The 23,545-nt window shown below is 35.9% G+C and overlaps 1 protein-coding gene across 2 annotated transcripts; it reads left to right on the top strand.

The window, feature by feature from the left end:
- The first annotated feature begins 3,063 nt into the window (after positions 1-3,063).
- LOC140163130 (uncharacterized) lies at positions 3,064-23,284 on the top strand. 2 transcript variants are annotated; one of them, XM_072186508.1, is made up of 18 exons: positions 3,064-3,430; positions 6,761-6,981; positions 8,605-8,784; positions 9,791-9,914; positions 10,538-10,772; positions 11,492-11,823; positions 12,118-12,245; positions 13,296-13,418; positions 13,587-13,731; positions 14,204-14,341; positions 15,117-15,239; positions 16,161-16,283; positions 17,671-17,766; positions 18,848-18,943; positions 19,099-19,194; positions 19,851-19,946; positions 20,828-20,923; positions 23,113-23,284. In XM_072186508.1, the coding sequence occupies exons 1-18, from the start codon at positions 3,406-3,408 to the stop codon at positions 23,250-23,252; spliced, it is 2,517 nt and encodes an 838-aa protein (XP_072042609.1). In that variant the 5' UTR covers positions 3,064-3,405; the 3' UTR covers positions 23,253-23,284. The 2 variants fall into 2 exon arrangements, with proteins under 2 accessions (XP_072042609.1, XP_072042608.1); XM_072186507.1 differs by having other exon boundaries at positions 6,758-6,981.
- Positions 23,285-23,545: the final 261 nt, after the last annotated feature.

Raw genomic sequence — 23,545 nt, 5'->3', positions numbered from 1 at the left:
GGGTCTAATGTTATAAACTTACGGTTAAAAAACAACTGCGCGGATTCCTGGTTGTCCATTGAAGTCGCACTGTTTCTTTGGGTACAGTAAGTTTATAACATTTGGCCCCAGGGGTCATTCAAACTTTCAGAGTGGTTACCACTTTTAAGAGTCATATTTTTTAGAGCTCCTCCCACTTTCAAAACTGTTAGATTTCAAGATGAACACTTATTGGTATTTGGGTTCAGTAAATATAACCTTAAAACTCAATAAATTTGATAATATCAGAATAATGTTGCTCAACATTAGAAATTTTACCCCCACAAAAATCCAATTGAACTCCTTAAAACCACAATTGATTAGTGATTGACATGATTCGTATTGACTCCCATGTGTAATTGGCCCAATAGAGAGTTTGCGAAATGAAGTTTGAAAATGTACTTTAAGGGCTGGGGTATGAACGTTTGGACAGTATTTATTGTGGGACATTAGAGCAAATCAGACATATCGAATTGCATTCTGAATACGAAGAATGTCATTCTGATATCAAATAATTTTGATTTTTTGAAATTCGCAATTTAATACACATTTTATGGCAAATCATTAAAATTGATATTTTTGATATTTAACAGTACTTGAAGTAAACTTTATAAATCTCATGATTTATACTTAAAGTGTATGTAGGTGGGATGAAAAGCCGACGATCAATTGAAAATTTTGACCTTTCGTATTGAAGATATGGATTTTTTTTTCCCAAAACACCAAAAAAAATTAGGTCTTATCTTCAATATGAAAGGTCAAAATTTTCAATTGACCGTCGGCTTTTCCTCCCTGCTACATACACTTTAAGAATATGTCATTAGATTTATATAATTTACTTCGAGGACTGTTATATATCAAAATTTGCAAAATATCAAATTTTTATAATTTGTCATAAAATTTGTATTATATTGTGATTTTCAAAAATGAAAATTATTTGATATCAGAAAGACATGCTTCGTATTCAGAATGCAATTCGATAGGTCTGAGGTGCTCTCATGTCCCACAAAAATACTGTCGAAACGCAATAAACGCTCATTTTAGATCCCTTAATTTCAACAGTAACTTCAAAATATGATTGGTTACTACACCCACTGCGTCTTGTCGATTAAACTCAGGACACGTGTTTCGCAAACTGAACTTGTGTACGTTATGAGCACACACAAAAGTAATTTCCAAGCTTTGACGTTTGGAACAGACAATTATTTTAACCTTATTCATTCAGTAATTTTCAGCCACATGCATACTTTACGGATTTTTATAGATTTTTTCGTTCACTTCAACTTCTAGAAGCAGACTGGTTTTGCATACACAAACCTCTATAATCTAGACATTGTTTGTGCTTTAGAACCGCATTTCGCAAAATTCTCTAAAATATGTATGCATGCGAAATCATTTAAACACCGCAACGGTTGGTTCAATGTGTGCCCAGTATGTGGTTTACTCCCTGACATAACCCTTATCGACTCCTAAATATCCAATTGAGCCAATATGCATGAGTGCTGAAATTCATGTTTTAAATGTAATTATAATCGTGTTATAAACGAGTTTTTTTGGTTAAAACGTTTAAATAACATTTAACTATCATAAAGGTCATGAAAGCCTTTTATAACGTTTGGTATGGAAAAGCACGGCTACAACATTTTTAAAATGTCAAAATGTAATTGCAAAATTGTCAGCATTATCAGCATTGTCATGGTAGTAATAGCCCATCCTGTATTGTCATTGTAACAGGTGGGGTGCATAGGATCACAAGATCGCTGTTTTGATAAGATATTACTGTTTTCATCTCAATATGCAATAATTGATGCCAAAAGGCGCCTCGTTTATCTTATATTCTCCTATTTCTGAAAGTCATTCCATGTACTAATTTTACAAAAATTCATAATCATGTTCACGAATGTAGGACGTGACTCTAAGAGGAACTTACTCCAGCTTACTCTTACTCCAATACGGAACAAGGAAGCAGTAAACATTATTATTATACCAAACAAACACTTTCATTTCCCAGTTGCTGATTATTTTGATATTGGTATAATCATGTGAAAGTCCAACAGGGTTTTTTTTATAATAATAATAAAGAACGGCAATATCATTTTTACAAGAAAGAAAAGCTTTACCTCAAAAATTTGCCAAGTTTTCTAAACTTTCAATCAGAGCTGTTAAAACGTATTTGGCTAATTTATCAAAATGTTACACCTCGTTCTCTAACAAAAGCGTATACAATGGTTTCTTTTGTTGTACGTTTTGAGTTACTTAATTATGCATAATAAAATAGAGAAACCCCGATAACTGTTATGAATTCCAGTCTATTCCACAATTTAAAATAGATAAACATGGTTTGCTGATTGAAGAAAAAAATGGTTTCTCGATTTGATACCCCTGGTTTTTCGATGTGTGATAAACCTTGTATTTCGAGCTAGACTAAATTTGAACATAAATGTTTTCTTGCTAAACATCTCTAAAAACACTCGGCTCATCAATAAAGGAGAAAAAAGAAGAAAGAGTTTAAGTTTGATAAACAAATGGCTGCTTATGCATGGCTCAAATTTCAAAGTTGATCGAATATAATGTATTCCTCTTTATCATAAGGAAACACATATCTCTGATGTACAGTTCTTGAGTAGGTAAAAATGTCATATGTCAAATTTTAATAAAATATAAATGAAAAGCATTCTTTGAAGTAGCGCTATCCTTCAAAAGTTTATTAAAGCATCTAAATACAATAATCTAGGTAGACTACAGATTCGAACTTGGGACTATAAAGCTTTAACTCTGATAAGAATGTTCTTTGTTTAATTATGTTTATTAATCTGTACCTCTAAATAAAATGTTGGTCGCAATACATGAAAAAAAATTGGTAACAAGTTTAAAAAGTACGAGCGGATATTCATTTTGGATATCAAATTTGAAATGATTTTTGTAAAAAGTTTTGTACTTGTGTACCATGTGGCAATGTCGACATTCGAGATATCTGGACTGCCGCAGCCTGACAAAACGTGCTCCAGTTAACCATCGAAATAGTGGAATCTTATTCTACTATTTACATGGTTTAGTCTACGTGCGGAGAGTGACGTAACTGGTAAGAATAGATGGTCGAGGGGATTATGATATTCATTGATATAATTCCCCGGATTTCTACAAACTTGGCAAATTCAAACTTTTTTCGTGCCAGATGATGCCACTGAATTGCTTAAAAGTGGAGAGTGTGAAGAATATCGTTTCATTAGCGGTTGTTATAAGACGGGGCTATATAGCTTGCATTGATATCTGTCTAATCGTCTACTGCATCTGTACCACATCACAGAACTCATAGAAATAGTGGATAGACTTACTTGTTCATAATCTTTGCTCGAACCCAAGACCTTAGGTCACGTTGGAGTCACCATGTATGGACTCACACGGAATACAGGTAAGATACATGATATATGGTGGTGATTGCACCTCTTAGAATAGCGAATAAAAGCCATAATGTACGATTGTTATTCAAAATGCTGAAATATAATTAATATTAACTGTCAGGAAAGGTTTCTGTACATTTAATTATATTAGAAATGGGTCACTTGAGGTCAGGATGTAAGGCACATATGGACACACTTAGGTTGGGATAAATGTCATAGCGCCACGTTTATTTTTTATTTTACATTAATTCTGTCGGTCCGTGTCACGTCACTTCCGGTTGATGATGTTCGAGTGAAAACAAGTCCCTGATTCGATTTTTGTTGATGATTTCTGTCCATGTGTCATTGGTGTTATGTAAATTTCAACCGCAAATAGTCAGTGGAATCACACAACCGTTTCTAAGTCTTCAGAGTGGAAGAAACTTACTTGATTTACCGTTTATATACTGACAAACTTAAAATTAAATTCCATGGTCGAGTGTTGTTTTTTCCGAAATTGAATGCCACTCCAGCAACATCGCTATGTAGCCTCCTTCACAGTCGGTTTCTGTTGTTCATAACAAACCGTGAGCCACATGCAGTTTGGGCCCGAGACTAGAGATAGCCCGGATGTCCGACCGACAGAATAGTTATATATATTTTCTATATTCTATATTTTCACAGTTTTTCAAAGTTATTTAATCAGCGCTAATTTATATTTAAGTAATCTTATATGTTCATAGTAACACTGTTCATGTCTCAGATAATTGGATAAAGACAGTTTTATTTTCGGTCAAACAAATGATGGCACCCTCAAATAGAGTATCACTTCGGGGAGGCATAGTGTTTCATTGCAATTTAACCGAATAGGTTTTGGCGGGGAAAAGTCAACGGGTCAAGTTTCAAACTGGATAGATTTGTGTTAAAAACCATACCAATGTGCTCCTCTAGTCATAAGAATTCAGGAAATGTATAGTATAGTCTCACCTACATGTAGGATGTACTGTCTATCAAACTTCTTTGCCTATTGTCCGTTTCCTGAGGGAGATTTCGCGTGAATGGATTCCCCATGTACTTTTCGCAGTTAGGTATTAGAACATGATTCCTGACCAAAAAGTGCAATTAGACTTTTCGTAACATGTCAATACTAGTTACTAAATTTATACATTAGTCTAAATTACTTTAAACTGGCTTCAATACCTTTTCTAATCAAAACAAAGTGTACCCACGCCTAAATGCACATAAGCGCTCCCTAGTGACACGCATTACGCAAAACTTAACTAGCATATTAAAGTACTTCGCCCCGACAGCTGCGGGATGACCCGGAATATTGTTTTAAACTGGGTCATCATAAACAAATGACAGGTATCTTCGGAAAACTTTGATTTGATAAAGTTAAAGTAGGCACCACATATTAATGTATTTCCCTACTCGTAAGGATTTAAATAATGCTAGTTAAGTTTTGCGGGGTTTACAACGTGAAAAGCCTAAAATATTCAAATATAGAACAATAATTCAAATGAAGAATAATCTCGGTAACCGTAAACTAGGTCAGTGTATTTAAATAATATCTGAAATTTGACATTTGACCTTAATAAGAATGGTGCATCATAATATAGGTCAAACATAAATTGTGACACGATCTGGTCCACGGGGGCCAAAGGCGGCAAATTTGAAACTGAGATAAAGGTAAAAATGTGGAGTAAAAAAACAATAAAATACATAAACAAATAAACATCATAAAACTTCATAACTTTAGAACCAAGTATGCTAGACCTTTGGTTTTTTCAATAAATGTTAGCCTATTGTATGTATAATGTGATAATTATAGTAACTCAATTTTCAAAAATGCCTCCTTTGGCCCCCATGGACCAGATCGTGTCACAATTGTTCTTAATTATTATATTTAGATGAATACCTTGGTATAACATTTAACAGATCACACTCAGTCTAACCTCACCTTTTGGTCGGGTATAATGATCTGATCTGTAATGCTATGCGTGTTGGCCATGGGCTTCAACATAAAAAGCCCGAGTTCTGAGATATTTTCTCAAAACATTCAGACCTCAAGAGCTACTGAACCAATACCAGGCATGTGGTCATAAAAATGTACAATTCTGATTTCTTTTTTTCTTCTTTTTTCTACTTTCGAAAGCAATTTTGAAACTTGCCGTCTGCAGTCTACACCCATGTGGTGGGAGTTCATTGCAAAAAGTAACTTAGAGGAATCTTCCTTAGGGAACCGATCAATAGTCAGCCTTGTCAAGTAAAGCTATTCATTCAGTGGTAAAACACCGTATCAAAAATTGTTTCGCTATGACGTTTACACCCTTCTTATAACAATTCTAAATACTTAAGGGTAGACGAGGTATTGTTGGTCGAAGCAACCTAAAAATCGATTTTCATTATCTAGATCAATATATTATTGAAAAATAACACCTTGATGTTTTGCAAAAGTTCATTCTGCAAATCATATACTTTGCAAACTTGCTTAATTTATTGTTGTGAATGAGTTATGTACGTTTTACAAAAGTGTTGTTGTTTCAGCCCTCTTTACAACGTAACTCAAGAACCGCAGCACCTATAAAAGTATATCTGTGATATTTTAATTCTTCTACACACTCGCTATGAATTGAGCCTACAGTTTTTGCCAAAGCTCACTACCATTCGTAAGATGCTGTGAACTACCAAATCACAACAGTTTAAAATAATTAATAACCTTAAAACGAACAAACAAATCTCACTCTTCTGAATACATCGATTATCTGTGGTTTTCATGAAAAGGCATTAACGCTAGAAAGGGGAAGTTTAAGGAAAAAGCTCAAAGCCAACAATAGTAAAAGGAAGTGGACCTGAAGTATTATAAAATATTAGTATAACAGTTTCGATAAAAGCTCAAAGCCAACTTATTATACAAATGTACAAAAGTGGTACGTTAATACTCAATGTCAAAACATTCAACCAGTGCCAATAAAAATGTTACGTTTGGAATTGGACTTTAGATACAGGGTGTAATAGAAAAAAAATGGCCGGGTTATCATGTGGTTCTCACAAATATCTTATACAAATAATTTACAAGGCCCGAATACATTGTGTGTTTCAATAACGACTATTTTGTAACGGAGATGGGAACATGGGGGAAATAGGGGGGGAGGGGGTGTTAAGCGCCACCTAGAGCGCTTCTGCGCACCTCAAAAGTGGTGATTGTCAAACATTTGGAAGACCGTTTTAAGGCCGATATTTGTGGAAATTTGTGATATATTTCTTTCCGGAATGGGTGTGTCATTATGTATCTTAGCTACCCCAGGCATAAGGCGTCCAAAAATGACTTTAATCTCATTTTTGTAAAACAATTCCAGCAGTATTGCTAGCAATACTTATAGCTGCTAGGGGCCAACGAGATCTAACCAGATTACCTAAGCAGAGCGGCAAAGATGTCACCCAAGCGGTTGTAGATGCAGTGGTCCAGAGTGAAATATTTCCCGCTGATAGTAACTTCTTAAGACGAATCGCCTGTGTGGAATCAAGGGATGGTACTGATCCTAACACATACCGTGATGGGTATGACGGTGGCATCTGGCAGGTGAGACTTGAGTTATGGACCAATGACCAATCCCCGTGGAACACCATGAATGTGACCAAGAAATGCCATTGTTGGATAATTAAATTCAACACTATTCTGAAAAGGAGTTTTATGTCGTTCAAACTTAGCTTGCATATTAAAAACTAAACTTGTCGCACTTTTATAGAGCTATTTAATTAATCACAATATTATTTCTAAGTTATAAGCAGCTACATAATATAATATCATCTGCTTAATGTACACATGTATGCCTCTTAACGCATTACAATACTTCGCTAATATGAACTGCGTAAAGTTGAACACATATATAATTTACAATACGACGGACAAGAAACATCAGAGGGCTTCAGTTCAATAGTATTGTGCAATTTAAAGATAAACGTTACAATTTCAGTTGAATGAAATATCTTATTTGACTGAAGTATCTACGTGTGCAACGTTATAATTATTATGATAACTAGCGGGACACCCGCGCTACGCGCGGGTCCCCGCTAGGTGAGTAAATGGGAGCGTTCACTAAAACGGGAGGAATTACAGAACAGGTAGAATCATTGAAAAGGTAAATTTCATTTATCTGAGTCTGACCCTCGTTAAGCCTAAGTTTCCATTTTAGCTTCTTTCTTTCTTTTTATTTTAGTTTCTTCTACATGGGCCAATTTTGTTCCATTTTTTAAAAACATTTTGCTGCTAAGCTTGCAAATTTCCGTTACCATGTTTTTTATTTACTCACTCCCGTTTCCATTATTTTCTAAATCTGTCCTTTCTTACATTTCCTGTTGACTTCATTTTTATTTGCTGCTTAGCTTGTGATTTCCCGTTTTCATGTTATTTATTTAGTTCTGTCCTCAGTTTAATAGCTTTTTTTTATTTAAATCATCTAATTTTATTAGATTTTATTATTCTTTCCTTCTTTAGCCTATTATTCCCGTTTTCAATTTCTTACTGTGACTAACTATAGGCTAACCCACATACTCGTAGGCCTACCTGTTTGTCCTCATTTTGTTTTCTTTTTTAATTACAGTAGGCCTACCTCTTCATGTTGTTTGTACTTTTTAACACATCTTTTCCCCGTATTTATTACGCCTACGGTCGGTCGTTCACCCGTATTATCATTCATTGCGCGACATGGCGTAGTGCTGCGTTACCCGCGTGCTATCGCTGCGCTACGCGAGCGGCTTGGCATTAGATACGCCCGTAAGATGCGCACGGGCTAGCTTGACAACTGACTCCCTTTTTGTTTACCCAGCATAGCAACGTACCACATTTTCACTGATTTTGAGGCCAATTCTTGACCGTTTTCAACCAAATAAAGTTTAAACACGTTCCCGTATATTCATCGATCTCCCGTATGAATTTGGCGACATTTGGATCGAAACTGACGGAGCCTTTCCATGATACATAGATACATAGATAGATACATACAACATTCCCCTATTTATAGTAAGATAATTATGTAAATTGTCAAAATGTTCATCTTGTAATAAAATTAATGATAACACATTTCCCTTTCCCCTCTTGATTTTTTCGCAGTGACTATTTTGTTGTTGTTGCAATGAATCACCTTCTGTCAGGTTTCATATCGTAAAATTGTTCTGAATCCTCTGTTGTTCTGTTAAATTTTAGGTTGATCGCATCGGCTTTGAAGACACACAGAATACGGCAGCCCACCCAGATCTTGTCGACAAGTTTGCCAAGATACAACAAGCTTTTGAAATCGATTGGCAGACCGTACAATGGAGTGATCTGCACAAGCCTCTATACTCTGCTATTGCAGCGAGACTCTTTTTGTCCAACATACCAAAGGTATGTATATAGATGGTACAGATCGGTCCGTTGTTCCAAAGGGGCGTGATTTCGAACAATTTGGGCTGAGCACTGGTTACAGTACTGCTTAGGGCTTAGAGTTAGGGTTACCATTTTTTTTAATGTTTGTGATTTAACGTGCGCTTTACCTAAACATAACATATCAGTACACTTAAACAATTAGTCCGTTATCGTTTGGATACATCAGAATCCTTTCCGCTTCGCAAAGTCTTCAGCTGATGTGCTCACTGGAGTACTCTGGAGTAAATCAATTGGGAATTAAGCTATCATGCTCAAGGATGCAACATCATTTTTGCTCAATGCGAAATAATTCACCTTCGGAATAACGGCGGGTAGGAACGGATGGTACCCCAAACACAAATGTGACGTGTCATGTCAAAAGGAGACACTTTTGGGCAGGTTATCAATTTTGAGGTTTTTACATATCTGAAATATAGAGATATTTTGCTCCACAACGCCGTTTTCCCCAAAGAAATCGGATATTCCTTATGGTATTATAAAATTGGAAATTGAGATATCGGCCTTTAAAAATATTATTGACAATGTTGAGAGTAGGAATTACCTTGAAAAATGTCTCCAAAAATACAAGATGCCAGTTATATTCCGGTCTGAAACTATCAGACAATATTTTTAACATTAATAACATCACAAATTCGCAACAAACCCAAATTGGGAAAAAATCACCCCGGACAGATTTTTGGCTATTTCTCCATTGATGATCCTGCCCAAAAGTGTCTCCTTTTGAAATGACACGTATTTAATAGGCATACCCCACATGCTGCTTTTTTGTTTTGTTTTTTCATGTGATTTCTTGTGATTTTTCTGTGATTTCTTTGTTTTGATATTAAAAATACATGAAGATAAAAAGAATCTACGTGTGTTTTTCGGCACACCCTAATATGCATGGGGGGTGGGTGTACTGGTGTATGTATGTATGTACTAGCATGTAAGGAGTCTGTCGCTTAATAAGTATTGTCCTTTGCAGGCAATACCGAATAGTGCTGATATTGCAGGTCAAGCAGCTTACTGGAAAAGATATTACAATACCGCAGCAGGTGTCGGGGCGGAACATGACTTCGTTGAAAGGGTGAAGGCGTGCGAAGTTCAAGGTATAACTTTTTCAATTATTCATTAAATTATCTTTCAAAAACACGTCTTGACAACATCTTGTAAAAAGATTTCACACAATTATTTGCATCGTTTAAGCAATATAAGTCTATACTGATGATCACAATTGTTTCATAACCATTGAAGGAATATGACATTTATATATTGTTTGACTATGCTATATCCCCCTCTACAGAGGTATTTAATTATATTTGTACTTGCTCAAGTACCATGCAATGCGAATTTTAATGCACATTTCGACGCGGTCCTTTTTATGACCATTAATGTGCCTAAAACGGGCCTAAAATGAGGCTATAGAACCCTTTCAAGCCTTCTCTAATATTCATGTAAAATGAAAAGGTTAATAAAAACGGCATCGAAGTAATAACATTTGCACAAATTGCTAATATTGTGCAAGTACGTATGCAATGCACTAGTTTTCGAAAGGAGGGCTATACGAAATATTTTTTTTATATAATTGTATGTCACTGGTATGTATTATCTTTTCAAAAATAAAATAACCATCTGAAACATAGGTGTGATAAGGTGATGCAATCTGAGTCAAATAAACAATTTAATACATACCTGAAAAGTGAAGTGTTTTCGTTCCTAATATAAAATACAGAATGCGCTGTGGAAGGAATTGACTTAGCTTTTGCAATGGACGGTTCTGGAAGCGTTGGTTCTGGTAACTTTGATACAGCTAAAATCTTTGTAACAAGAGTAGCTGATGGCTTTAACATCGGTCCTAATAACACGAGGGTTGGAGTGATTCAGTACTCATCTTCACCTGTGATGGAGTTTGATTTCGATGACTTTAGTACCAACGCGGACGTGCAAGCAGCAGTTACAGCTATCAGGTTAAAGTTCATTGCTATCTGTATATAATATATCCATGAAACTTAACCATTTTGGGATACATGGTTTTATTACACTTTGAGTCAAAAAGAAGTTTACTGAGAGTTTTTGCTGAGGAACCTATCCTTGGATATTCATAAATGTGATGTGATCAAGCAAAATCAGTCGGAAGTCGAAATTTTTTTTGAGGTATAGTCAAACAAAGAAAGTGTTTTCATTTTGTTTACTTTTGTTTTGAAAACTCTTTAAATACTCACATATTTTGAACTTGTTGTCCAAATTCAATGGGGTTTTCTTCAAAATGTAGCTTTGGAAATAATGTCTACAATCCTTTACTTGTGTATGTCCGACTTCAGACTGATTTTGTTTATCACGCCACAAATGGTCAAAAATAAATATCATTTTTTGAATTTGATTAACGCTGTCCTAGTCTACACCCAGTTAAACAGAGTAGTTCATAGTAGGTGCACTGAAAAACAGATCAAGAATGTAATTTTCTGCATTACTTAATGAAGATGCACAAACCATCTACAAAAGCAAAATTTGCAATGTGTTTATTAACTTTGAAGACTGCATGTGCTACACAAATCAGTAGAACATATTGTTCTTGTTATTTTGGTTTCCAAAAAGCTGTGGTTACGTAATGTGATGTGTTTATGCACCTACAATAACTATGTAATATATAGCTATATTTTTCATTGTACTTGCTATCTCTGTTCAGTTACCAAGGTGGAGGTACACACACTGGAGCTGCAATAAGTCATATGACAAGCACCTTATTTGATTCATCGAGGGGAGCTCGTCTAAGGTCACTGAATATACCTCGTGTTGCGGTCATAATCACCGATGGCAGATCAGGAGATTCGGTTTTGGGCCCGGCGAATGCCGCTCGCGACGCTGATATCACTATGTTTGCAATTGGCGTGGCAAATTATGACCAAGGAGAACTGGATGAAATAGCAAATGATCCAAACTCAGAATTCGCCTTTACGGCAGATAATTTTAACGTGATTGAAAATATAAGGAATCTTATAGGGACAGCTGCTTGTAGAGGTAAATCTCAAACGACTTTTATCAGCTATAAATAACCAATGCGGTGTTTCTTTAATTGAACGTTTTAGCCAAACAGTTAAAAGTTATAATCAACATCTCAATGTTTTTTACCCAACGTAAGATGATAATTTCTATCGACGTAATTATTTTCTACGAAGAAAAGCAGAAATGCATAAATTTAAAAAAAAACGGTATTTAGATTCATTACCTTGTTATAAACTTTAAAAGAGTAAAACAGACATTCCATTGAAAATAACAAAACATATTTTTTTGTTATTTTGTTTTCACCAATAGTGCCAGTAGAAGTTCCCATCAACGTGCCCATTGAAGGAACATTGGATTCGAATGGCGTACGTTATGCCTCATATCCCATTCCACCTACGAGGACGATGACGCTGAAACTAGAAACACCGTCTGGAGAGGTATGGCTAAATGATGGTATAAGAATTTGTCGATTAAACATTCAGGCGATTGATTAATGAATACAGATGAAATCATTTTAAGTTATCTGGAACAGATACCAATGCAAAATCAACACATATTTGTTGCCCTTAAGTCACTGATTTTGTTCTTCTTATGGGTTACCGTCCACAAGCTATGCACAAATTCCAAACAAGTTCACTTGTTTGCTCCGTTCCCTTGGGAGCTTGAAAATGATTTCAGGTCCTCGCAGACAAAAAAGTCAAGTGTTTTTTTTTCTTAAAGAAAGATCGATAACGGACATGTCTTCACAGACAAAAGGTTAGCTTTGTGTTTTTCAGAAGTGCGTTTTTGTCAAAAAAGATCGATTACGGACAGGCCATTGGGAATTTATTTGACAATCTCGAAGCAGAAAGAATTGTGAAAAAAAAAAAATCACATGGCATTATATTCGTAAATCTGTCACCTGACTTTACCAGTAAATGGCAAAATAGCACCAAGTGCTTTTGATTGGTCAAAATAGGTGATAGATTAGGTTGACGAATATAGTGAACCGTGAGTTTGCTTTGTTTTCGCAGGTCCTGCTGCTTCGATTTTGAATACACTGTCAACGTAATATAACTTTACTGGTCATAATATTAATTCAGTTATTATCACTTTCAGTGATTCACTAAATGAAAATATCTAGAAAACATCAAAAATCAGAGAATGTGTGGGCTAACATACAATGCATACACTGCAAATTGTAATACCGAGAACAATATGATAAGGGTAACATTTTACATTTAGCTACATGCAATTGAATGGATCTTTATAAAGTTGCCGTTTTCTCCCCTTTTTCTCATTTTTTCAGGACAAAATGCCCAATTAGAATTGTATCGACTGATCCTTCACTCTTAAGTTATTCCTAAATTGTTTTAACAATTTAAAACACCATTGTTGGGAACACTGGTAGTGCCTTTAATCAAAACAGATATGCGCACATCAGAATTTGCTAGATTTATGCATAAAATAAAGTACTAAATGGCGTCGTACATTTTTGGATTTTAAAGGGAGCCTATGCATATTTTTCAACACAAATACGCAATCCAAGTGCCGCACTTTACGATTGGATGTTAGAGACCGACCCAGCACAACCATTTGATCAAGTTTTCATCAACTTCAACAGCAGCCAGGTATTTATACACTTATTATACATAAGAAACATGTATATGTGCTCGATCGAAGCGTGCATGTGACCCCTTCCTACAAACCCGAAATTTGTTTTATATGACTGTAAATGTATATTATGCTTTACAATTACAAATTCATTTATTTATATTATAATCTTTAATTAATTTTAGGTAAATAAGACAGGAGTAACATACGTCTTTGCTACGATTGCGAGCAAGGCAGCTCCAACTGGTACAAACAATACCAACACTCACTACAGTCTTGTAGGAGAAGAAGGGAACAGTCTCATACCTGTATCAACCATACCTCCGTCAGGTAAAATTAGGAAAAAAATAAGTTGGTCATAGAGTATCATTACGTTTCACTACCTGAAGAGAATTGAACAAAAATTGAATTCCCTCCTGAGGTGAGTATCTGCCAATGGATTAACCAGATCAACAGACTGTCATTATACCTGGTGGCAGTATATGACACACATGGGTCAACAAGCTACATAAAATGACCTTGTGTGATATTCAGTTACCAGGAAGTGAGTTGTGTCTGAGGCAATCTGGGGTTGAATGTTGCTCCCTCATTAAAGAGTTACTACCGTCGATTTAGTTGAAAAAAGGTGCGACATAATCAATTCTGTTCAGGCAGTGAAACCTAATAGATGTTCTGCGTTGTGTATAAAAAAGCGAATGTAACATTCAATTCAAGTATATTCTCATGTGGTAGTGACTGCCGATAATAAATCTGTAATCCATTCATGTACTGTATTCCACAATGTCATAACAATTTTTTTCAGAGTTTCCCTGTAGTCCTAACACACCTTGTGCAAATGGTGGAACATGTGTTTGGAAACCTGTATTGCCTGCAGGAGGGAGTATTAATAACTACATGTGTCATTGTCGGGCGTGTTACACAGGGCAGAGATGTGAAATTGGTAAGTTTATACAGTAAGACAACAATTAATGTACCAGTTACGTTCATCAGTGTATATATTAAGCAAAGACAGATATGTCGTGATTAAAAACAGCAGCCAATACCTACATCTTTTAGCTCGAATTTAAGACCTCATTCGTTGAAATTGTTCAAGATCTAAAGATACGACGATCCAAAAACCCAAGAAGATGCCAATTTAAAGTTGGAGTTTGCTCCATTGCATTCTGTATTGATTTCTACAGAAAGCGTACGTGAACATGAGAACTAGCGTCGTGCTTCCATTGATTAGCACACAAAATTGCAACTTTTGATTTCGTTTCTACATTAGGTTTTAGATCACCGGTTCTTTAAGTCTCAACCAATTTCAACAAATAAGGTCTCAAATCAGAGCTAAAGAACACAGGTATTAGCTGTTTGTTTTAATTTGGACAATTTGTTTTTATTTAGGATATACAGGGGTGAACACAACTGATTGGCTTATACAGCCACATACACTACCATCCCAGTAAAGTAGCATAATTACGAGAACCTGACAAATTGACGTCCAAAAGTCCATTGTATGTCGGTGATAATATTCCTACCAATCAATATACATAAGGCAGACAACAGTTCGTACCTCCCTATCGGTGAAGAGCCTTACATCCATAATCACAATATGCACCCAATATTGCGATAATATGCTTTTCTTTTCGTTAGGGTATCTCGGCTCAAAAGTATAATTACCAAATGACTTTGGCTTGTAATTTTACTGTAATTGCACTTCTTTTTTTTTTCAGATAACAGCGGATGTGCCAATGTCGCATGTCAGAACGGAGGCCAGTGTACACCGTTCCATAATTCGTGTAGTAAATCCTACTGCAGCTGTCCAGCGTGTTTCTATGGACGTTTCTGTGATAAGAGTAAGTGTAGAGGATCGTAATTTCTTACACCAATGAGACTATTCCAGTGGGAATCCATAAACTCCATATAGAAGACATGGCTTTAATGTGCCACAGAGAGAAAGTGTTAACTTCAAATGAGGTTTTCTGAATGGGTGATATATATACCCATGTGTGTCATTTATGTTTGAGATTAAGGACATGTCATCCATACGGGTGTCTTGATTGTCAACTGAAAATCTTTAAAATATTCGCACGTCAGGAAAAACAATCACAGTAGGCATATAAGTTGTTTTTTAATTGATTTATCCAACGCAACCTCTTTAGTGTACCTGTCATATAGCCACGTAAAGAGATGCGACCAGCAAAGAAAAAAAACAATATTTCTGTGGTGAATCCGTGGTGAATGAATGAAGACCAAACTGTCATTTATCGGGGAAAAAACCTGAAAGTGAATGATAACTTGCTTTTTAAGCGTGAACACTACAAAAACAGAAGAGCAACACTTAATAAACACTTCGACGGTCGCGACACACAGTGGCGTACGTGAAGGGAAAAATACGAAAAAAAACCTGTTTGAAAGATTCGCGTATGTTAATAGTCAATACTCCTCAAATGTTATATCGCATTGGAAATTAAAGTTTAAGGTTTAAACTTTTAAACTGTATCTTTAATATTTAAAAAAGAATAACTATTATAGGATGTAGGTAGCTCTAAACTGTGAAATGGAAAATTCGGTAAAATTACTCTACGCCACTATGTGTTGCGACCGACGACTAGCAAGTATATATATACTTCGACATTTTGTTGGCGTTTTTCCGTTGCGACAGACACACTGGTGCGAATATTCATCAGCCTCTACCGTATCAGATATCATCACCGTCATATAGCCATACATTTTAGTCATAATTATACTTTGATTGAATGATTATATAATTATAGGAATTGACGCCTGTTGGTACCACCGATGTCAAAACGGTGGTATATGTGTGAGCTCGCAAGGAACATGTCGAACCTACCAATGTCTTTGCCCCGACAGCTTTTCGGGACCTCTCTGTGAAATTCGTAAGTAGGCGTAGTCTTTTGTTTCAACAATCCCGTAGGCACGGTGCACCGTCGACCGATGATTATAAGGTTGCAGGTTCGAACTCCTGTGGTAGACCTACCATCGTCACGTGTACTTACGCGGGCACCGGCAAACTAGTGTGAGAGTAAACAGACTCGATGGGCGGAAACTTTTTTGGGCTTTTACATATCAATTTTTAAGAGCTCTTTAAATTAGAAACGTCATAGTTCATTGAATTTACAACCGTATGACAAAACAGGCGAAAATAGTAACTTTTTGCACAAGATTTGCAATTTAAAGGGAAATGGCCATTGGTCATTCTAATGAGGCTAGTATAATGGACAATAAAAGTGTGCTCTTTCATTAATTTGAAAAATATTGTAAGGAACACTTGAGATTTTGACTTTTAAAACCTATTATTTTGGTCAAAAATTGTGTTGGGATAGGTCGGTTTCAACAGACTTACCACAGTCGCCATAGACACTGAATTGCGTTATCTGTTGAGCTAATGAGACAAAGTGTTCTTTAGGGGGAAGTGTAAGCTTTCGTTCGATATAAACAAACTTTCTGATTGGATTAAGGGAACACTTGAGGTTTTGACAAAAAACAATCACAGAGGCCTTTTTTCCAGATAGAACCTCACACAGCTCTTACGATGCTATGCACTCAACCGTGTAATCAAATACTGTGTAAAGACAAGTCACTGCTTGCTTGGAAGCTCTTGGACGAAAATGTGTGCTCAAGTGTATCGAGGTGGAAACTGTGCATCGATGGTTTATACGAGAATCGTTTTTGTATACAAACATTTTCATATGGGGTTGTTGATGGCCAAAATGATAACAAAATTACTTTGACAATAAATTAGATGACACGTGACATTATGTGATACATTGCAAAAGTAAGAGGTTTGGAATGTGGCTTTTTGGTATAAGTAGCATATATAATAAAAGCGTTGCAAGACAATAAAGTAAGTGATATTTATTACACATAAAAAAAGGTCTCATTCTAAGCATCACCACCACTATTTTGTTGAGCTGGGATACTAAATCATTTCTGCCCATTCCATCATTGCATGTACAAATACCCTGTATGCAATTCTGGTAGAAGCAGACTCGGTTCAGTGATCTCATCAAACATCTGATTTATACATACATACTAACTTTATTAGAACTATACTGACCTGAAAACTTAAAACTTGGTAACGATTACGGTTCTGATCAACCAAAGGATATGTAACAATGCTGGAACACCTATTTAGTTTCGACATAAACGTACTACTTGCACTTCATACATATCCTTTCTAAACCTTGTCTTCCTTATTATATTATACGTTCAAGTACTATGTTCTTCCTTCATACAAATTCGAATAATATCATATACATACAGCATTATGTGATCCTGGATGTCTTAATGGTGCCGAATGTGTTGGACCCAATACCTGCAAATGTATGCCTGGCTTCGTGGGACGCAGATGCGAGACTAGTAAGTTTGAAGGTTGTGATGCAGTATTCTTTCGTTTCTGTTGTGGGCAAATTCTGTACTTATCACGGTGCTTAGTCGACAATTTGAGGCTCATGTGCAATTCGGGTATTACACAAAGTTAAGAGCTTGCAAACAATTCGGTCAATTTCACTTGATTGAGAAAACTACTTGCAAAAGCGTTCGTAATTTTGACGTTATTCATAAATTAATCAATTAATTAATTATATGTGATGCGATCAAGCAAAATCAGTCGGAACTCGAAAATATTGATTTTGAGATATAGCCAAACAAAGCAAACATTTGATTTTGTTTTGTCTTGTTTTGGAAACTCTTTAATTGCTCATATCTTTAGAACTGGTCGTTCAATTTCAGTGGGGTTTGCTGCAAAATGCAGCTTTGTAAATGCTTTTTACCATCCTTTAAGAAACTAAAAATTTAATATTTCCGAGTTCCGACTGATTTTGCTTGATCGCATCACATATTTGCACTGACATATATTTTGATGATATTAGCTAAAAAAGCTAGTATCAAAAAGTCTAGTTACGTTCTGGGCCTTAACGTCCATTTGATCTTTATGGGCAATAACCAATACAGACTGCGTCAAAATTATTATTCTTAATCTGTTCCCCATCAGTTTTTGATATGTTTGTAATGGCCGCTTATTCCAAGCCCATCATTAGATCAATTTGGAATGCTCAGATCTGAAACTATGAAATATTAGTTATAACGTCAGAGCATTTCTAATGGAACCAACGGAAGAAACAGGCATTTTTAGAAACACCAAAAACAGATGGAGAACAATATTTTGATACATCTTGCATAGATAGTTTCTATGCGTTTTGTTGTGGTTTCTTGTTTTGTCCTCTGAGAAGTGCGTTGAAATGTTTCCCGCCTACTACCGCAAATCTCGAGAAATGCTGAAATTGACTTTTGCCACGTTTGATTGTCACAACCTTTCAAAGGTCATAATCTTATAACAGATTTTTATCCAAGAAATGTTAAGTAAAATAGAGGAATCATATTTGTAATTGACGATTTTGATAGACTAACATTTTATGTGTTTGGTACCTTATTTTTACAGTGACTTGTCAATTAGACTGTTTAAACGGAGGCTATTGTCAAACACCTGATAGCTGTACATGTCAACCTGGATACACGGGTCGCACATGTGCCATAGGTAAGCTGTCGGCTTCATGTCTTGGTTTTACTCAAAACTAAAAATAATACAGCCGATAGCTATGGATATTCGATTGTATTCTAAGGCGACCTTTTGTAAATGAGTAAACAAATAATGTGATAATACACTGTACCATATTTTCTTTCTCCTATTAGCAATATGTGACCCGCATTGCCGCAACGGAGGTGAATGTACCAGACCCGGCCAATGTATGTGTCCACGTGGATTCAGCGGTGAAACATGTGAAACAGGTACAATATATGACATATTTTTGGTCGTGAACGTGGCAAATAAATACGCGACGTCAGTTTGATGATATCTCGGGCCAGTGGATAACGTCTGTAATGTAGACTAGCTCATTGAGTTTTTGAATTAAATCTAATACGGAACCTACTTTTTGCAACTATTGCTACATTGCGCCTGGAACCACTGAGCTGATCAAGTGATAGACGGCTAGGTATCGACCCGATGGCCCGGTCCCATGCATAAGATTTAATTCTAAAACTCTGTTTGAAACTACTGGATGACTAAGAACATTCACTCATTAGATGAGATCATTATTAATCAACCCACAACGCGTGCCCTACGAAAATCTAATCATGTCTGCTGTGTACGTGAATGTACCCTTAAGCACTAAATGGAAATGGAAAAGGCGGGAATGCAGACAGTCTAATTTATTTTGTTGATTTATAGAACTGCATTGATGGGAAAGCTTGCTGCGAACACAAATGGTAGTAAATGATGCAGAGAGCAAAGAAATTGGACTATGGGATAAAATAAAAGGGACATATAGGAAGGAGCAGAGAAAAAAAGTGGGGAAAGAAAATTCGATGTAGTTGAAGAAGGAGAGAATCCAGGAATACGTGGGACATTTAAATGTACATATACTTTTGTTTTATATACATAGGGCAGTGCTCAGTTTCGTGTCAGAATGGTGGTATATGTGTTCGTTCTAACATGTGTCGATGTCCTAAAGGCTATAAGGGACGAAGATGTGAATTACGTAAGTTGAGTGTAGCCCGTTTGAGTAAGAAAGCTTTTGAGAAACAATTAAATATTAGCCCTGTATTAGAAGAAGCACACGGACATACGAAATACATAAGAATGTTACGTTTCAATTATTCAAATATAAATCAATGATCTGTATCTGGAATACCAAACACTAATATGAGGCGTCACACGTCTAAATAAATACCTTAATTCTCATTCACAAACTCCTATAATTGAAGACAGAGATAAAAAAAAAAAGACTAGTTTGCGTCTGACGTCACTGTCAATCAAATTCCCTACGATCATTGATTGGTTCATAGTGCGTAAAAGGAAGGTCGGTTTATCTGGTGCCGATCGGAGAAAAGGAATAGCAGAAAATGGCGAAAAATTACGTACTTTTACAAGACAAAAAGCAACTTTTCTAGGCATTGTTGACATGATGCCTTCGCGAAAGAAATTTTTACTACTATAAAGACCTAACTTTTGAGATGGTTTGTATGTTTGAAGGTACAAAATTAACAATAAGGCGCCCGGTTTTACCGCCGCGTTCAACAAGTTATATCATCACGATACAAATCGTGCTCGAGTTTGATTGACAGATGACGTCAGACACAAACTAGTCTTTTTATCTCTGTCTTCCATTATAAAATGTAGACCGAATTTAAATTAAACCCTGCATTTTACAAGGGATTACCTAGGGCTTAGAATGGATCAGTCCCGTTTTTGCTCTGCGCCTCCGATATTGGTTCAAATAGCGCGTACACGTATCGCGTCGATTCGCTCTCGCTCAATCATTTTATATAGTGCCATATAACACAGTTAAGAACCAGTAAAATTAAGTGTTTAAGAATTGTTTATAATCGTTTTGTGCATTTGTATCAATTGTATTTGTAGCCTCTTGCGAGATCAGATGTCAAAATGGTGGTCGATGTGTCAAACCAAATCGATGTACATGTCCGTCAGGCTACAAAGGCCGACAATGCCATAAAGGTATTAATGTATGATGTAGTTATTCTAGTTCTAAAACATTGTGGAAACCAACAGTCAACAATATAGTAGAGTGGGCGATAGGCTCGCTGTAAATAATTTTTTAGAAAAACTGTCATAATTTAAACAAGGGGAGAGGCTTATGCATCATACACTGGAACATGGAAACATTCAAACATTACAAACTAGCGCACGAAATCAAATTAATGATTCTTAATCGTTATCCTTAATAATTATATCAATATATTTGTAGTGTTTATCTCAATTTCAAATTTGCCGCCTTTGCAGTTAGGACGCTGGACAACCGATTGTTATTGTTCTGCAAGGCTCACTCAGTCATTTAATAAGGCAATACAAACGATCGAATTTGGTATTCAAATGAACAAAATTTTGAGTTACACCTTTTCAGTGTAAAATTTTTTTTCTCGGCCAAATGAAAAGCAATAATTTTCATTTTTTCAGTAAATGTCTGGAAAAACTGTAATGCTTGATACTGTATTTTTTTTTCAAATCTTAGTGTTAAACTTAGTCGTGAAATTCAGTCATTTAGTGTAAGATTTTCGATTTTGATAGGCTTCAACTCTGCCCGCGAGCCTTTTCTTGGATCAACCTTTTAGCTTTTCAAAGTAATATAGTTCGCTAAAGAAGGATTTTTCCCAACTTTCTAACGCACATCACCGTGAGCGATATATCATAGTTTTGTCAGAATTTCCGTTTTGATTCCATAATTTTTGACTACCAGCTGACAAAAATTCAAATCCACGCGTGAAATACTAGCATTGTGGATCGATATCTCTGGGTGCCCGGCCTGGATACAGTTTTGCCAGAACTTCAATATAGCAAAGAAATTACCTAGTGTTTCGGTATAGTGCCTTTTGTTTGTGTTTGTTTGAAATTGCTTAAACCCACCGAAAGTCATAATGAAGCAGCCAAAACAATACAAGGTTAAACACGGAAGTTTATAACAACCTATTATAATGACCTAAAGGAAAAATCATTTATGGTAACAATGAGCCTTGCATTGTAAGTCATGGTTAAAATGTGTTGAGTACCCACCCCACCCCCATAGGCCTACATAATATTACATACCGGTACCTTAATATTTATATAGCACGGCTATAGCTATACATTTAGAAAGTAGGTCCTATAGCGCTAAATTATGACAAATAGGCCTACACAAACCCGAACGCAAGTCTGAAGGGTGTAATGAAAATGCCAACCCGCGATGGGGGGGGGGTCATTCAAAATTCACCTGGAGATAGGAGGGACAGAAAATTAAAATCCCCTCTAATAACACGCGAATTTTTCTAGGTTTGGATAGTGGATTTTCCCATGGACCTCATCCTAGGTAAATAAATAAACAAACAAACAAACAAACAGACAAAATGGTTTTCATAATCATGGAATCCATAGCCCCTATAAATTGAAATTGCAGGCTATCACGGGAGCAAATTTCCAAAATCCACCTCATTTACCAGAATTGGGGATTTGGGCTACCAAATCGCTGGTCAGGCAATCCTGGTTTTCAATGGAAAAGGGACCTGGGTTGACAACAATTGAAATATCGATTATTTCTGCTGGTTGCTCTCGAGGTAAAGTACTAAGTTTGACATTTTCGGAGCATGAAGGGAAAAGGGTAAAATAAAACGGAAATTCTGACAAAACTATAATATATAGACCCACACGATGTGCTTTACAGAGGTGGGAAATATCTTTCTTTAGCAAACTATATTAGTTTGAGACGCTAAAAATGAATTCTGTAAAAAGCTCACGGGCGAACTAAAGGCCTATAAAAATCAAAAATATCACACTAAAAGACACAATTTGATGCTTAATTTTAACACCAGGATTTTAAAAAAAATGTTCATCCAAGCACTATGTTTTTATTTGACATTACTGAAGAAAAAAAAAATTTTGCTTTATATTTGACCGAGAAAATACATTTCATAGCAAAAAGGTGTATCTCGGAATTGTGTAGATTTTAACATGTATCGATCGACTTTTAGCGCGACTAAGCAGAACAAAAGATCGGTTGTCCTGTGTTTAGACTGTTTGGCCTCCGGTAGATCACGCTTGGGCCGCATTAGATTAGTTTTGTCTCGTTCAATTCATCGATTGATGCGAATAACCAAATTCAAACAATAGCAATGCAATACATTATATTGATCTTGATGATTTTGTTTATTTTCTAGCTGTATGTGTGTCTGGATGTCTTAACGGTGGCAGGTGTATTAGACCTAATGTATGTAGCTGCAAACCAGGTTATGAAGGATCCCGTTGTGAGACAGATATACGGCCAGAAATAGGGATAGAATTTATTCCTCAGTTTTGAAAACAGATGGAAAAACAGAACAGAGCATTATACGTGTAAAACAAACATTCTGAAAGGTGGATGCTTTTGTTATGGTGTCTAATTGGAAAAAAAGGCCCGCACATTTGAACTGATCCATTATATAATAGACTTTATAAACTTACCAAAACTATAGCAGTAAAACAGCGGGGAATAATATAAAAGAAAAGAATATGAAAATCTGTGACTGCATAAGGCCCGCATATTTTGAACTGATCAAATTTAAAGTATAGCTGAGTTTTACGCATTTTATGCAATAGTTAATCGGTTTGAAA

Source organism: Amphiura filiformis, chromosome 10, assembly GCF_039555335.1.
Source record: "Amphiura filiformis chromosome 10, Afil_fr2py, whole genome shotgun sequence".
Classification (NCBI taxonomy): domain Eukaryota; kingdom Metazoa; phylum Echinodermata; class Ophiuroidea; order Amphilepidida; family Amphiuridae; genus Amphiura; species Amphiura filiformis.
The sequence above is the reverse complement of the archived record's forward strand: the minus strand, read 5'-3'. Positions and strand labels throughout refer to the sequence as shown.